At 44.3% G+C, this 16,845-nt stretch overlaps 1 protein-coding gene across 1 annotated transcript in view; it reads left to right on the top strand.

Moving 5' to 3' along the window:
* The window catches only part of syn3 (synapsin III), a gene marked incomplete at its 3' end in the record, with an annotated part of 160,974 nt that overhangs the window by 129,000 nt on the left and 15,129 nt on the right, over positions 1 to 16,845 (top strand). Inside the window, exons 6-9 of the mRNA XM_084330834.1 lie at positions 120 to 182; positions 11,810 to 11,952; positions 13,641 to 13,715; positions 13,952 to 14,054. Coding sequence (XP_084186960.1) covers positions 120 to 182; positions 11,810 to 11,952; positions 13,641 to 13,715; positions 13,952 to 14,054 — 384 coding nt within the window. The remainder of the gene's footprint in view (positions 1 to 119; positions 183 to 11,809; positions 11,953 to 13,640; positions 13,716 to 13,951; positions 14,055 to 16,845) is intronic.

Raw genomic sequence — 16,845 nt, 5'->3', positions numbered from 1 at the left:
CTGGACACAGGGACGCTTCATTTACACTTGGGCTACTGTTCCTCGTGTGATGATGATGATGATGATGATGATGAATGAACTGTTCATAATGAATCATGTTATTTTGTGCTCATCCCCAGGTCACAACACCCACCTTCCCCGTGGTGGTCAAGATGGGCCACGCCCACGCCGGTATGGGAAAGGTAAGCTCCTGCACACACACACACACACACACACACACACACACACACACACACACACACACACACACACACACACACACACACACACACACACACACACACACACACACACGCACGCGCGCGCAGATCTCCGATATGGTCTGTATACACTCCATCCTTCATGTCCAGTCTTGATTTATTTTCAGTAAGGCCATCTTTTATACAGGACGTTATAGGTGGGTCTTGCTTATCTCCACTCTGTGTATATCTCTGCCTGCTGGGACGATGACGGCAGCAGGCATGTTGTCGGCAAACAGAGAGGAGGTGGAGACGCATGTTTATAATGCTTTGGCTGGACCTCCTCCAAGTTGTTTTAAAGGACAGTAGGTTGCTGCCAGTCCGGATGTGGTGGGGAGGGCATTCCAGAGGGCCAGCTGAATTATTTCCAGAGGGCCTCCCGGCTGGATTATTTGTGCATTTTACATAACGCTGACGATTACACTTGATCTCAACAGCATGTAGATACTAAGAATACTAAGACTAACACCACCATTGCTCCAATATGTATAAGACAATCTCTGTCTGTCTGTCTGTCTGTCTGTCTGTCTGTCTGTCTGTCTGTCTGTCTGTCTGTCTGTCTGTCTGTCTGTCTGTCTGTCTGTCTGTCTGTCTGTCTGCCTGTCTGTCTGTCTGTCTGTCTGTCTGTCTGTCTGTCTGTCTGTCTGTCTGTCTGTCTGTCTGTCTGTCTGTCTGTCTGTCTGTCTGTCTGTCTGTCTGTCTGTCTGTCTGTCTGTCTGTCTGTCTGTCTGTCTTGTCTGTCTCTCTCTCTCTCTCTCTCTCTCTCTCTCTCTCTCTCTCTCTCTCTCTCTCTTACACACACACACACACACACACACACACACACACACACACACACACACACACACACACACACACACACACACACACACACACACACACACACACACACACACACACACCACACACACACACACACACACACACACACACACACACACACAGTTTTATGTGTACTCTTTCTGGAACCTCACAGCATGCCGGCTTGGGGAAGCACTTCCTCTACGTCTCTGCCTGTCCGTCTGCCTGCAGGGGGGGGGGGGGGGGGGGGGCTTCCTGTAGCAGGGCCAGTAGTGGCTATAGAATTCCCCCTATATAACCCCTGGAGTCCTTAACACAATGCACTGTAGCGCAGGACCTCACTTAACCCCTCCGACCTCGCAGAGCCCTGAGAAGCAGAGGGGGATCCTGGACGCGGGACATTCCTGCTGTGTTTGACGTGAACAGATGCTTCTGAGGCCTTTTCAACCGAAGGGTCTCTTATAACACGAACCACGTTGGTCTTTAGAATGAGCTGTTGTAAACTTGCATTCCTGATGTGTTGTCCTTTTAGGACCATTGCCAATAACCCTCCTACCATATATCATCCAGGTTGCTCACACACATGTCAGTGGAACCTAAAATGCCCAAATTAGCCTACATGTTAAATAAAGTGTAAGTGCACTGTACACAGTAAACTGTGCTCTCAATATGCCACTATGTACACATTGTATATTGCTGTTGCACTTGACTGTTACATTTGCACTCTGGTTGGATGCCAAACTTATTTGTGTTGTACTGTACTTGTGCTGTATGATGACAATACATTTGAATCTAATATTGTCTAATCTAATTTAATGTAGCTTAGCTGAAAAAATTATCAAATAGGAATATGGTACACATTTTATTTAATTTTTTTTTAAATAAGCGCACATTTTCAATAGCTGCAACCTTTTTGTGATAGGCCACTCCCATTACCACGCCCCCTTTTAGCCACACCTTCACACTTGACCTCCGTGCCCAATTTCAGCCTCTTCGGGGGGAATCTTTGTGGCAGACAGTGTGAGTTTGAGTCTCTTATAGTAATTTATTGGTGATTGGATTTTATTGGACTATTTTATCACTTCGACCATTACCTTCATCAGGGTGATCAAGCCAATGGCCGAAACACGTTGGTGATGAAAAAAACTAACATATTTCACCTCATTCGGGTGCAACTTCCCGGGTGTGCACTCTTTCCAAATCATTTAGTACAGTTAGTACAAATTGAGTTTACGTGAGACAGGCGTTCAGAGTCTTGAACACTGAACTCTCCATACACGAGCACAAACACAACACACATACTGTATACGCTCACACACTAACAGTCACTTTAGCACGAACACACACACACACACACATGCTGCACACGCTCACACTCAACGGTCACTTTACACAATGAAAAGGTAAAAAAAAAAAAAAAAACAGGAGTGGTTCTTGTATAGTATATAAGTATATAGATGGATATAGCAAGATAGCATAAGGATATATAGTATAACTGTAGATTGTATAGTATTGTATAGTAGTGTACATAAGACCCAGTGCCTCATCCATAGCTAACATTGTATTGCACTATCGCAGGACCTTAGCATGCCTTTTACCATGCTCTTTGTAAACTTTATGTACATTATACCTGTTATGTCTTATTCTTATTACTTGTATTATAGCACAATCGCTGCGGGCATGACCAACCGCATTTCACTGTATGCTTGTATGCCTGTGACAAATAAAACTCTTGACTTGACTTGAGACCACGGACAGCCTCACGTCCGTCGCGGCTCACAGGGTTCGCAGACCTGCGAGATTCCCTGTTTATCGGGACATAGAGTGGAGGCAGACACCTGCTCATAATAGCTGACACATGCTTGAGACTTGTGACACTGACCAATGCTCTCACAGACACAGCTCCTACCAATACGGTATTTCTCCCTCTCTGGTTTCTGTTTACACTATTACGGTTTATTTTGTTTACTCAAAGAGAGGTTTGCGTAATTCTCCGGATGGTCTCACACATTTACACCATGGCTTGGCTGCTGTCCCCCTCCTGGTGCCGCTTCAGCCTTCAGGCTGCTGCGTTCTACCTTTGAAACCAGCGTGTGAACTGTGAATAGAAGAATAGAATAGAATAGAAATACTTTTATGATCCTGAGGGAAATTTGACACTGCAAATCGCTCAACATTAAACATTTAGACAGAACAGGTCACGAATAAGAATAACAAAACAAATCAAATTGCCTAAGATAAGAGTAGAATAAAATAGAATAAAAATGGAAGCTGAGCTCACCCCCCTCCTATACCAGCCATGATTCAGGGTTGAATTACAATCTCTTCCCCTATTATATTTGTGCATAATGCTGTTACAGCTCACACATTTTGAGGGGGAAAAAGCTACCCCCTCCCAACCTGCAGCCTAGCTTAGCACAAATGAATGGATGCGGATACGGACCAGCTAGCCTAGCTGTTGGCCAAAATCACCTCTCCCAGAGTTTTCAACTAGGCTAGTGGTGTTAGCGTTGTTGTGGGTGTGTGTGTGTGTGTGTTGGACCCAAGCGCAGAGTGGAAGAGATGAGACGGAATGCGAAGGTTGATGCTTCCAAAATAATAATGTCTTTATTTTGTAAATAGTGGATAACTCAATGGCACGTAGCAAACAAGAAGGGTGAGACACGGAGTCTCCACAACCCGGTATAACGAGGAAATAAAAGGCGAGACAACTCAGTCTCCGCAAAAGATAATACGAAACAAAAACACTTAACGGGGGGAAACAAATGAGAGAAGCCAGTCTCCAAAAAACAAGATAAGTTATTATAATAACACGGCACTTGATCGTGCTGCGGTCGCACACACCAAAGTATATACAGTACACTCCGTAATAATTCCGTACACAATAAGCAAGACACGATAAACAATGAACTCCAAGACGGGAGCGATAAGGGTCTATCTATCTAGGTCGTCCTCGGACGGGCCCTCCATCGGTGCTTCCAGTCATCCCGATCCTCCATGCATCTGGCTAGCGGTGCTTTCTGTTCCCACATCTCTCCTGAGTACGTCCACGTAGGTTAACGTGGGACGTCCTCGTGATCGATGCCTGTGTGTTGGTTCCCACAGCACAAGTTTGCTGGTTGGCATCTCATGGTGTCTCTGGCAGTGACCTGCCAGCCTAATTCTCCTGACTGCCACTTTATCGCTCACCTTTAGCACCCCCCCATACAAGTTTGCATTAGTGACATGCAAACTTAGTGACATTACGGTAGCGTTTAGCAAAGGTACTCACGTTAACTGTCAGTGAACGACTGACAATGTGAATCAGTAAACAGGGAGGACATATGGAGCAGAGCAAACAATACACAGCAGATACCAGACAAGCTACGTCAGGCTATCTAATGGCACCTAAACCCAGAACAAATCTACTAAAATCTTCTGTGACTTACAGAGCTATCATGGAATGAAACTCATTGCCAAGCTACTTCGCTGAAATAGAATCCAAAACCACTTTCAAGAAAAAATTTAAATACCATCTACTAACGAGCATGCCATGCACTGAACCCTTATAGCGGTGAAAACCAATTGACTGTTAATTGTATTTATGTTGATGGCAGTGAGTGCTGCTCAGGAAGCACTATTTATTTGATTTTAATTATTTGATTTTAATACTTTTTACTAATAAATATCTTGTACAATATCATCCTAACTGAGGATGAGATTGTTAATGATGTTGATAATGATGTAATTGATGGTGTAATTGATGTTGATAATGATGTAATGTATTGAATATTGTTGTATCGTTGTGTGTGCCGGAGCCCAGGAAGAATAGCTTTTGTCAAGTGCAAAAGCTAATGGGGATCCTAAATAAACATAAACATAAACACATACCAATCGGGACAATCAGGGCAGAAGGACAGGGCATTTACCACTGGGCAACGCTAGGGCTTTTGCTCCCAGGTGAGAGCAAAAGCCCCAAACGTCACAAGTGGTCCGTATCCACTTCCATTCATTTGTGTTAAGCTACATGTAGGCTAGCTTGCAGCCGAATAGCTTTCTACTGAACGCACAAAGAGGAAATTGGTATCTATCTTCTTGTCTGACTCTGGTGAAGACAGCAAGTACATGTCCCATAATGTTGGTGTGTTCCTTTAACAGTTGACAATACGATATGAACCAGGATGAAGTTTATTTATAAAGTGTACTTGTTTCTGATGTACTACGTGTTTTCCTTGAACCTACAGACAGGGTTGATATTTATATTAATATGTCCTCCCAGGTTGAAGATGTAGGTTGTTAGTATTAAAGGGGCACGTCATCGAAAACAATGCTGATTTACTTATTAATCTCACACATGTTCAAAAACTCTAAAACACTTTTTCACACATTCATTCATTCAGTTTGACAGTTATTGGGAGTAGATGAGTTTGAATATGGCCATCAGTGATGTCATCTGGGACACTGAATCCTTGTGTTGTGTCAATTACAGCTCCATGAAATGATAAAATAGCAATATCATATAATCGTACCGTGTGCAGCAGGGGAGGACTGTTCTTTGCCTATTTTCCTAGGTAGTTGGAGAGAAGAAGTGACCATGTTTTAACTTGTTTTAATCTTGTTCCGTTTTAACTCTGTATCTCTTTCACACCCTGCCCCCTGTCCCTCAACAGGCTGTGCCTTTTGCCAGGTCGCCATTGTAAATAAGAATTTGTTCTTAATGACTTACCTGGTTAAATAAAGGTTAAATTAAATAAATAAAATGTATTAAAAGATTATAATAAAAACATGGGAGACATTGTTTTTATGGGAGAAGATTAACCAAACCAAAGACAAGATTAACCAAACCAAAGACAGTCTGCAGCAATGCCCACTGCTGTGTGTCCAATGCCACCAGATTTATCTCTGACACTATCTACTGTACAACTTTTCATTTTCTTTTTTTTTTTATCTATTTTTTCTCTCCCCCTTTTCTCCGTATTTTTCTCCCATCCCAATTTAGTCATTATGCCAATTCCCTTCCTGGTCGTTGCGCGCATTTCCCCCCCACTTGCCGGCCTAGGGAGGGTTGAAGACTATCACATGTCTCCTCCGATACATGTGGAATCAGCCAGCCGCTTCTTTTCACCTGACAGCGAGGACTCTCACCGGGGGAGTGTAACGCGTGGGAGGATCACACTACCTCCCCCAGATCCACTCCCTGCTGAACAGGCACCCCGACCGACCAGTAGGAGTCGCTGTTTACAACGACCAGGATACATACCACACCGGCTTCCCGCCCGCTAACACTGCCAATCGTGTTAGTATGGACGACCGACCAAGCCGGAGGTACCGCCAGTGGCGGCGGGGGGGAGGGGCTAGCAGGGGCTTAAGCTCCCTCTGAAAAAGGCTTAGCCCCCTCTAAGCCCCCCCTCCCAGTTATGTTTTTTATTTTATTTATATATAAAATACATTACGAATTCCGTTATATTGGACATTTGTATTAATTATATCAAGCGAAGAGCTGAGAAATTTGGCAGAGAGAGACGGCAACATTATCGTGGGTTTGCGTGATGAGTATATCCACCTCCCAACGACTTATTTGCGAGAGCATGCAGCTGCAGAGCCGCAGACCAGCTGTGTTTTCTTGTCCGGTCTGGGGACCGCTCAACAGCGCCCCCCACCCAACAGCTGAATTGCCAATGGCTGAATTGGAGTATTGCACTGTGCCGGCACAGCTGGTGGGTTCTGTGGCTCTGCAGCTGCATGCTTCTCGCAAATCCAGAAGCGCCCGCTGACAACATCGTTGTCATTATTAGACCTGCTTGGTGAAGCAACGATGAAACAAATGTAATGATTGTTTCGTTCATCGCATAGGCTATTTAATTTTAGCCTATTTTAATACAATTCAAATAATCAAATTGTGCTTAGAGGGAATTATTTTCACCGGACATTATGACCGGAGAGATTTAATATGTCGGACTTCAACAGATTTTGCCGATCAAAAACCGGTAATTACCGGCTAACGGAAACCCTGCCATGCAGTCTTTGTTGACACACGCACACTCACACACATACACACACACACACGCACGCACGCACGCACGCACGCACGCACGCACGCACGCACGCACGCACACACACACACACACACACACACACACACACACACACACACACACACACACACACACACACACACACACACACACACACACACACACACACACACACACACACACACACACACACACACGTCGAGCTTTATTGGGTTATTGGGTGCTTGCATTGGTGTATAACGCTAAACATTTAGTAACGCGCATTTTCAATGATGTAGCCTATATTAGCCGTTATTTTGTTTGTTATTGTTTGTTGCATTAAAATTCATTAGCACCTGCTATAAACAATCCAGCCCCCCCAGAGCTCCCCAATGCCAATTCTCTGGCGCCGCCACTGGGTACCGCTGACAGCTAGATTCGATACCAGTGTCTCTGCGGTGGTAGGCAGGCGCTTACAGTAGTCCGCTGCGCTACCCAGCCGCCCAACTTTTCATTTTCTATAGAATTGAGATGATGTCAGATATGGTGAAAGATGGCTATGTTGGCAGGTCTGCCACCAGGACCAGCAGAATGTAATGCTCTACTACTGTATGTAATCATCTTACAAGACGTTGCACCAGTGTGTGTTTTTTTTTCAGATATCGGAAAAGCAAAAAATGTCAGCGTTGCTAGTGGAAGTCAATGGGGCATGACGCATAAAATAATATTTAAGTCTTTCATATTTAAGCAGTTTGAAGGTGTTACATGTGATTTATTTTCAGAAACATTGACTTCCACTGGTGTTGCTAACAATTTATACTTCCAATATCTAAAAACTACATAATAAGTCAAGTCAAGTCAAGAGTTTTATTTGTCATGGCATACAAGCATACAGTGAAATGCAGGGGGTCTTGCCCGCAACGATTGTGCAATAATACAATAATAAGAATAGGATGAGAATAAGACATTTGTGCAATAATACAAGTAATAAGAATAAGACATAACAGGTATATGTACATAAAGTTTAGCTACGGATGAGGCACTGTTAGCTACGGATGAGGCACTGGGTCTTATGTACACTACTATACAATGCTATACTATACAATCTACAGTTATACTATGTATCCTTATGCTAGCTTGCTATCCATCTGTTTACTATACAAGAACCACTCCCGTTCTTGTTTTTAAAGTGACCTTTCATTGTGTAAGTGACCGTTGAGTGTGAGCGTGTGCAGCATGTGTGTGTGTGTGTTCATGCTAACGTGACTGCTAGTGTGTGAGCGTATACAGTGTGTGTGTTGTGTGTGTGCTCATGTGTGCTTGTGTGTGGAGAGTTCAGTGTTCAAGACTCTGATGGCCTGGGGGAAGAAGCTGAGCCGAAGTCTCTCTGTCCTAGTTGCTGGTGTTCGCAGGCGTTTGCCTGACCGCAGCAGCTTGAACAGGCTGTTGTTGGGGTGGTGAGGGTCTTTCATTATTCTGCAGGCTCTGGATTTGCACCTCTTGTTATATAAGACCTGCAGGGGTGGTAGTGCAATAATAACTGACAACACCAATCACCAATTTGTGGCAAATCAGATATTAAAAAAAAGAAAAGAAAAGGGAACTACCCCTTTAAGCTACAACCACGATGGTCAGAACAGAATGAAACATTGAAACCCAACGAGAGCTTCCTGATGTTATTGCTTCACAATGAGCAGAGCCTTCCATCCCACTTCCTCTCTTTGTTGATCTTTCCCCTTATTCTTCTCATCCTTGTGTATGTTTGTCCAGAGCACATTCTCCTACACAGAGAGTTGGATGACATTCCACTTGCGTTCCACTGTCAAACATCTCCGCCCACAGAGGAAGTAGACTAACTCGTGCTACCTATACTCATATTATTTTAACCTTAACATATTGAACAAATCATAATGATATAAGTTAAATCATTTAACCCTTTCACTGCCGCACTACCAAACTGTTAACCCTTTCACTGCGACAATACACATAAGGTTAACCCTTTCGCGACCGTCGGTTGTGTGATAGTAAAGGGTTAACCTTCTGTCGTGTGGCAGTGAAAGGGTTAATTTATTGCTGTCTGTGCAGCCTTGTTTATTCACTGTATCCATGGAAACGATAATGAAAGCAGCCATAAAGCTATGGTTTCCTTACGCAGAAAATGTCTAGAACTATTATAGTCCGTTTGATTTCCTGATAACTACATCACAGCACAACTCGTAAATGTTCAAATTAGCCAAATTCTATGGTTATTAAGATAAGATATTCCTTTATTGATCCCCTTGGGGAAATTCAGGCGTCATAGCAACATGGGGGAGGGGAGGTACAGGTATCTGCTGGCTGGGTAATAGTAGAAGACATAAATATAGGCAATCAAACTATAGTACAGATAAGAATAAGCAGTTTAACAATATAATTAACTCTGAATATACACATATGAGCAAGTAATCAAAGGTGCAGATGAGGGTCTGTATGCCCTATCAGTTATATGTTACAATAAAAATGGTCAATAACACTTAGAGTCTGAATAAATACTATGAGTAAGTAAAGTATTAGTGATACTCTGTATACACCCAATTCGAAGTTATAGCCTTCAAACTAATTTGGTGGCGGGTGTCCGGATTCGGTCCAGATCTTGCCTCTCTTGGGCAGAGCTGTTCAGCAGGCTGTGCGGTGTACAGGCGTACAGGCAGCTCTGCGTAGGAGAGGGTGAGTGTGGGAGGGGAACACCAGTATGTCTCTCTGTCTGTGACAGCAGCACCTCACTGCTCCCATGGGTTCATCCACACATAGCAGCCGGAGCGTATAGCTCTGATGATAACAAGAGGAGGGCATGGCCGATGGAGAGTGCCCTGAGCCCTGGACATGATCATTTTGCGTCCTATACGTCCGGGGACTGACAGAAAGCCATACATTAAAGGCCGCTGATTAATGAGCGTCTACCCGGCTGCTCTATTTCCCATGGTCCAATGGAATACATCTCATATTAGCTATGTTTAACCCTTTCACTACCACACTACAGACGGGTAACCTTTCCCTACCACACTACAGTGTTAACCTTCTGTAGTGTGGTACTGAAAGCGTTAACTCTTTGTAGTGTGGTAGTGAAAAGTGAACCTTCTGTAGTGTGGTAGTGAAAGCATTAACCCTTTGTAGTGTGGTAGTGAAAGGGTTAACCTTCTTTTTTTATCTACTTTTTCTCCTCCTTTTTCTGTGATTTTTCTCCCATCCCAATTTTTACCTCTCGTGCCAATTCTCCCTCCCCTGTCCTGATCGTTGCTCGCACGTGCCCCCCACTGGTCGGTTGTAGGGAGGATAGAAGCCTTGCATCACATGTCCCCTCCGATACATGTGGAGGCAGCCAGTCACATCTTTTCACCTGCCAGCGCGGACTCTCATTGGCGAGGAGTAACGTGTAGGAGGCTCACACTGCCCCCACCATTTTCCTGTCTCTGCTGTGCAGGCGCCCCAACCGACCTGTAGGAGTCGCTGTTTACAACGACCAGACTACCACCCTTCGACTTCCCTCCCGCTAACTCTGCCAATTGAGTTAGTATGACGGCCGGCCCAAGCTGGAGGCAACGCTGACAGCCGGATTCGATACCGGTGTCTCTTGCGTTGGTGACGAGCGCAATGTCCGCTGCGCCACCCAGCCGCCCAAAGGGTTAACCTTCTGTAGTGTGGTAGTGAAAGGGTTAACCTTCTGTAGTGTGGTAGTGAAAGCGTTAACCTTCTGTAGTGTGGTAGTGAAAGGGTTAACCTTCTGTAGTGTGGTAGTGAAAAGTTAACCTTCTGTAGTGTGGTAGTGACAGGTTAACCGTCTGTAGTGTGGTAGTGAAAGCGTTAACTCTTTGTAGTGTGGTAGTGAAAAGTGAACCTTCTGTAGTGTGGTAGTGACAGGGTTAACCTTCTGTAGTGTGGTAGTGAAAGCGTTAACTCTTTGTAGTGTGGTAGTGAAAAGTGAACCTTCTGTAGTGTGGTAGTGAAAAGTTAACCTTCTGTAGTGTGGTAGTGACAGGTTAACCGTCTGTAGTGTGGTAGTGAAAGCGTTAACTCTTTGTAGTGTGGTAGTGAAAAGTTAACCTTCTGTAGTGTGGTAGTGACAGGTTAACCGTCTGTAGTGTGGTAGTGAAAGCGTTAACTCTTTGTAGTGTGGTAGTGACAGGTTAACCTTCTGTAGTGTGGTAGTGAAAGGTTAACCTTCTGTAGTGTGGTAGTGAAAGCGTTAACTCTTTGTAGTGTGGTAGTGAAAGGTGAACCTTCTGTAGTGTGGTAGTGAAAGTGTTAACCCTTTGTAGTGTGGTAGTGAAAGCATTAACCATTTGTGGTAGTGAAAGGGTTAATATAATCCTATGGTTCTTGTTGAAAAAAAACAAGATTTCCCTCCTATAGGGCCATGTTCAATCAAACCCCTCGATTACCTCATGGAAATAATTGCCATGAGAAACACATTACGGTTGTAGCCAGTCACGTTTTTAAGTTGATGTGTCGCTAATATGTAATTTCCCTCCTAACTCCCGTCTGCCTTGAAGCATAATCACTTAACCTGTGGGGGGGGAAGCGTAACGTGGTGTGAGAAACACGCAGATCAAAGCGGATCCTGCCATCAAGTTTCCCATCCGGGAAGTCTCTCATTATCCCTGTCTGTGTGCGTTAGCGGTGGAAATTCCTGCGGGATTCCGACCGGCAACCTGCCCCGGCTTTTTATTTTATAGCACACTTCGGTAATTTAGCCGGGGCGCTAACTAACTAACTAGCGAGTGGCGTCTTCCTGCACAGATCAAAGTGGAGAACCAGCAGGACTTCCAGGACATCACCAGCGTCGTGGCCCTGGCCCGCACCTACGCCACGTCTGAGCCCTACGTCCAGTCCAAGTACGACATCCGCATACAGAAGATTGGCAGCAATTACAAGGCGTACATGTAAGACATTTTTCCATATGGTTCACTTCATGCAATAGGCCTACGAGAGAGAAAGGGAGATGGTTTCAAGAAGGACAGAGGAAATGTATGCATGTCCAAAAACATTCCATACGGGTTGCACTACATCCATACCTCATTTTTGCATTTAAAAAAAGTTTGCATGTTGTACGTCATTGTTTGCATTTTGTACTTTCGGTTGTACTTTAGTTTGTATATTGTATGTATAGTGTTTGGATTTTATAATTTTTTTTAATGTATGCAGCACATTCCCAGGGGGCCCATACAGAACCAAGCATTTCACTGTAATGTACATGTACTGTACTTTATAATATAAAGTACATATTATGTGACAAATAAAACAAAACTTGAAACTTGTTTTGTTTTATTTGTCACATATAAGGTACATGTACATTGTAGTGAAATGCTTGTTTCTGTATGACCATCCTGAGATTGTGCTTCATACGTAAAGGAGTAAAAGACCAAACGCTATACAAAATATTACACACTGTATATTATGCTCCCATAGTGATTTTAATCGCACAACGTTTCCACCCGAAGCATCTTCGTCAGGTGCATACTAGTCTGGATCAGCGACCATGAGACTGTGGGTTTATGGCAGACTATTTCAGTTTGTTCCCCCTATACCAGAATGATAATAGGTTCAGCCATACCTTTCACAGCGCGAACGCAGTGTGGAGAGAGGTATGGCTACGCAAGACTAGGCTGCTGACAAAGACCTTTCAGGCCAAAACAACGTTGTGTGATTAAGATCACTGTGTGTGATTAAGATCACACAGTGTGCAGATATCCATTTTTCAGTGCAGACAACGCAGGAAAAGGATTCTTGCAGACTTCAGGCCTAAGAATAGAGCACACCACATGCCATGTGAACGGTGGGAAACGTGCCCCGGGGTGCATCTCGTCCTAGCAAGGCCACACCACGCCAGGGCTCAGCCCCCACACACCGCACGGCTTCCTCCTCTGCCCAGGGCCGCGAGGCCACCTCACCGCTCCTCAGGGTTCCCGTTCCGCGCGGCCCCACCCCGCCGTGGCATGCTCCTCTGTCTCCACCGGGGAGGACGGAGGCGCCGGGAAGCGGGACTGCGGGCACCGGGGGAAGCCTCAGTGCCCGTCGCTCCCCAGGCATCAGCCTCGCATGCCGAGCGATCCTGAAGGGTTCTGGTCCAACCCATCATATAGGACTGTCTGTTTCCAGGACATTCAATGTTTTTTAGTTTTTTTTTCTCCCTCCACTAAAAGGTTACACTCGACGCTTTGTGCAGACAACTCACAGCCCCTTGAAAGCGAGGGACCACGTACAGTCGACTCAGCGACAGTTCGGCGACAATGAACGTAGGAGTCGACGCCCTGCTAGCTTTCATGCCACTCTGTCTGAACAATCGCTTGACTAAGAGAAGAGGAATTGAGCGCCCTTATCTCTGCCCGCTTCCTTGCCCCCATGCTTCCATGAAAGCATGTTCCCAAGCGCCCCGTGACACACAAACACAATGTAGGCGTGGATTGCAATTATCATCAAGTGTAGAATCGATGATAAGATCTCCCTCCGAGGAATTCCGCTACAAAAACAAACGCTCAGGGGGACTAAGTTGTTGTGTGCTTTCCATTCCAGCTCAGGAGAATAGCTGGATCCCTTTATTCATTTCCTGTATTTGGCTTTGATTCCACAGGAGAACATCAATCTCCGGTAACTGGAAGGCCAACACAGGCTCCGCCATGCTGGAGCAAATCGCCATGACTGACAGGTGAGCTGGCGCACGCAGTAACGACATAATTCACTGTATACTTCAAACAGCACTCTACGTCTTTGCTTTGGAACACTCGTATGGATAAAACCTTATTTATCATTCGGGATTACAGCTACTGTCTGCCTTGTGAGACAAACTACTGTCAATGCCGGTGCTAGATATTCCTAGGAGTCCAGGAGAGATTGTTTGTCACCGCTTTGAGTTAATCTATTGTGTATTCCGCGGCATTCCAGATATCGCCTTTGGGTCGACTCCTGCGCAGAGATGTTTGGGGGCTTGGACGTCTGCGCTGTGAAGGCTGTCCACGGAAAAGACGGCAATGACTACATCATAGAGGTCAGTTGATCTTTTAGACTCGTCTCAGGGCCGGGCACGGAAGAGCCTCGAGCAGGAGCTTTATCATGGATCACCTCCTCCCTCAAAGTCACAACCAGAACACATTGTCAGAAAACAAACAAACGTATCAACGTGAGCGCTGCTTTGGCTACCTAAACCTCTGATAATCCCATCCGTTGAGAATTGTCTTATTAAATAAACATCACCTTTAGTCTAGATTTTTAGGGGGAGGAATTGCTTTCAACTAGCAGAGAGTTATACAGGGGAGGCCAAATGCCTGTAACAGAGCCCTTCAGTTTCGAGGGGCTGGGTATCAATTTGATACTTTTATGGTATTGATTGAACAGTATATTGTATTTGTAAATCTGGTATGTCATAAATGTATAGATGTAGCAGTACTGTCTATCTGTATGTCATGTATGTCATAAATGTTATGATGAATTGAAAATGGGGGACCCTGATGTAAACAAGACGAAAGTCTTTCTCTGGTCTGCATCCCCTTAACCAGGCAGGTGCACACATAGAGCCCAAGGGGTGCTTGAGCACCTGCCTTTTTGAGCCTCATAAAAAAAGTGCCATTTAAAAAAAAAAAATAATAATAATGTTTTTACCGTTACGCATATAGACTGCCCTTCCAGCGGAAAGATTTCAGGATAGAATCAAAATATTAGGTAAAGAGAGAGAGATGCCCCATATTCCATTGCAGTTTGCACGGCCTCCTCACCGCGCCTCTCCGCGGACCTATATATTTTATGCATAGCGTGGGTGGTGATGATGATGATGATAGAAACCGCTGTGGCGCATACAGTTGAATGCTGGTATTACACTCACTGAGGGACACGAAGAAGTCAAGTCCGATGGGATTTGGGAATCTCAAATACAAATGGGGATTGGAATAAAAAATGCATTTATATTAAACAATACAGAATATACAGCACTTCTTGGGGTCTGTAGGGTAAGCACTTATTCCCTCCTCCCTGAACATTTATGGAGATGTATGGGCCTTTTAAGTCAGTGATAAAAGTGTCTTTCAAGGATAAGTGAGCTCCTGCACTGATTATTAGAGTTCAATATTCAATATTTGATCACCAAAACCCCCCAAAAAGCATAAAAAGGGGGCCCCCCCCGCCCGAAAAGGGCCCTTAAAAATCGGGGGTTGCGCGCTATGCGCACTCGGTTTAAACACACACAGGTATAGTGCCCTTTTCAGCCTTTGAGCACCTGCCCCTCTAAAGTCTTGTGCACGTCCCTGCCCTGTACTGTACTGTATTGTACCCATTCTGCAATCTGTTAATACAATTTTCAATCAATCAATTGAATTGCTTCAATACTACCAAAGAATGATACCTAAAGTTAATCTCATCTGTGTTAACTACCGACATCTGTGTCGGTGAGCCATTAAGCATGTTTATACCAAGATAAGACATTTATTCTGCTCAACTACAAATCCAGAATCAATCAAAATGTAACAAAGCCTCCGATTGGCTCACACAACACACAAGGCATCGGGGAAAAGTATCGTTTTGGAATTGAATCCCAGGTATCAGTATTGACACCGGTATCGGAAATGTTCAAACGATTCCCAGCTGACCTATTTGAGTTGAGATAAGATAAGATATTCCTTTATTGATCCCTTTAGGGAAATCTGGGCATCATAGCAGCATGGGGGGAGGGGAGATACTGGTAGCAGACATAAATATAGGCAATAAAATGTTATCCTAATGTGAAAATATAAGTAGAAATAAACAGCATAAACAACATAATTAACTCTGAATCTAAATATATGAAGAAAATAAACGTTTAAAAAACTGTGTAAACAAAGGTGTAGATGAGGTTATATTATACGTTACAATGAATAATAGACCATGAAGAATTTGAATCTATGAGTAAAAGTAATCAGTATACACAAGGTGCAGTATACACAAGGTGCAGTATACACAAGGGCATGATATATACGTCATACGTAGTGGTCCGTGCAGGGTGTGATAACTCCCCAGTGTTTAGCCACCACCCAGCCCTGCATACGTAGTGGTCCGTGCAGGGTCTGATAACTCACCAGCGTTTAGCCACCACCCAGCCCTGCATACGTAGTGGTCCGTGCAGGGTCTGATAACTCACCAGCGTTTAGCCACCACCCAGCCCTGTATGATGAAATAGGTCTTCGATACGAGCAACGGCGTGATTCAGTCAGGGTTCTTTCCTGTTTTTTTTCCCAGCATTTTGTTTATACTGTAGTCATGAAGTTACAGATCGTGTCCACAGACAAAATACTGTCTCTAATGAGGGCAGGGTGTGTCCAGACACCATCACTCATCAAGATTCATTAAGAGTTCTGAGAAAACCATGATTCTGTAGACCCAGAAATGCAGCTATTGGGTATTCAAACAAAGCCATTAGTGGCTGGCTGGGCCACTGTCTGTATGAGTGATATATTAGTCACCTGAGTAACATAGCTCATCTTAGGTTCACATTTGGACTTTTTCACCCAATGAAACTCAAGAAGGAGTTTTTGGATGAACCGCTGTGTCATCAGTGATCGATGATGGTGATGGCATGTGTGTGTATGTGTGTGTGTCAGTGGCGGCTTTTTATAGGGCTTTTTATAGGGCTATTTATAGCCCTATAAATAATATAAACATGTTTAAAATGAATAATATTTACTCATTTTAAGTATGTTTGTGTTTCCAATGCACAATATAACGTTAATATATAAAATAAAAAATACTCGTTTTCCTGAACAGGAAGTGACTCACTCCTGCCGCATTTCTCCTAGCCGTATTTCTCGGCCCGG

The sequence above is a fragment of the Notolepis coatsorum genome (assembly GCF_963971535.1).
Source record: "Notolepis coatsorum genome assembly, chromosome: 15".
Taxonomy (NCBI): domain Eukaryota; kingdom Metazoa; phylum Chordata; class Actinopteri; order Aulopiformes; family Paralepididae; genus Notolepis; species Notolepis coatsorum.
This window is presented reverse-complemented; position numbering and strand designations above follow the sequence as displayed.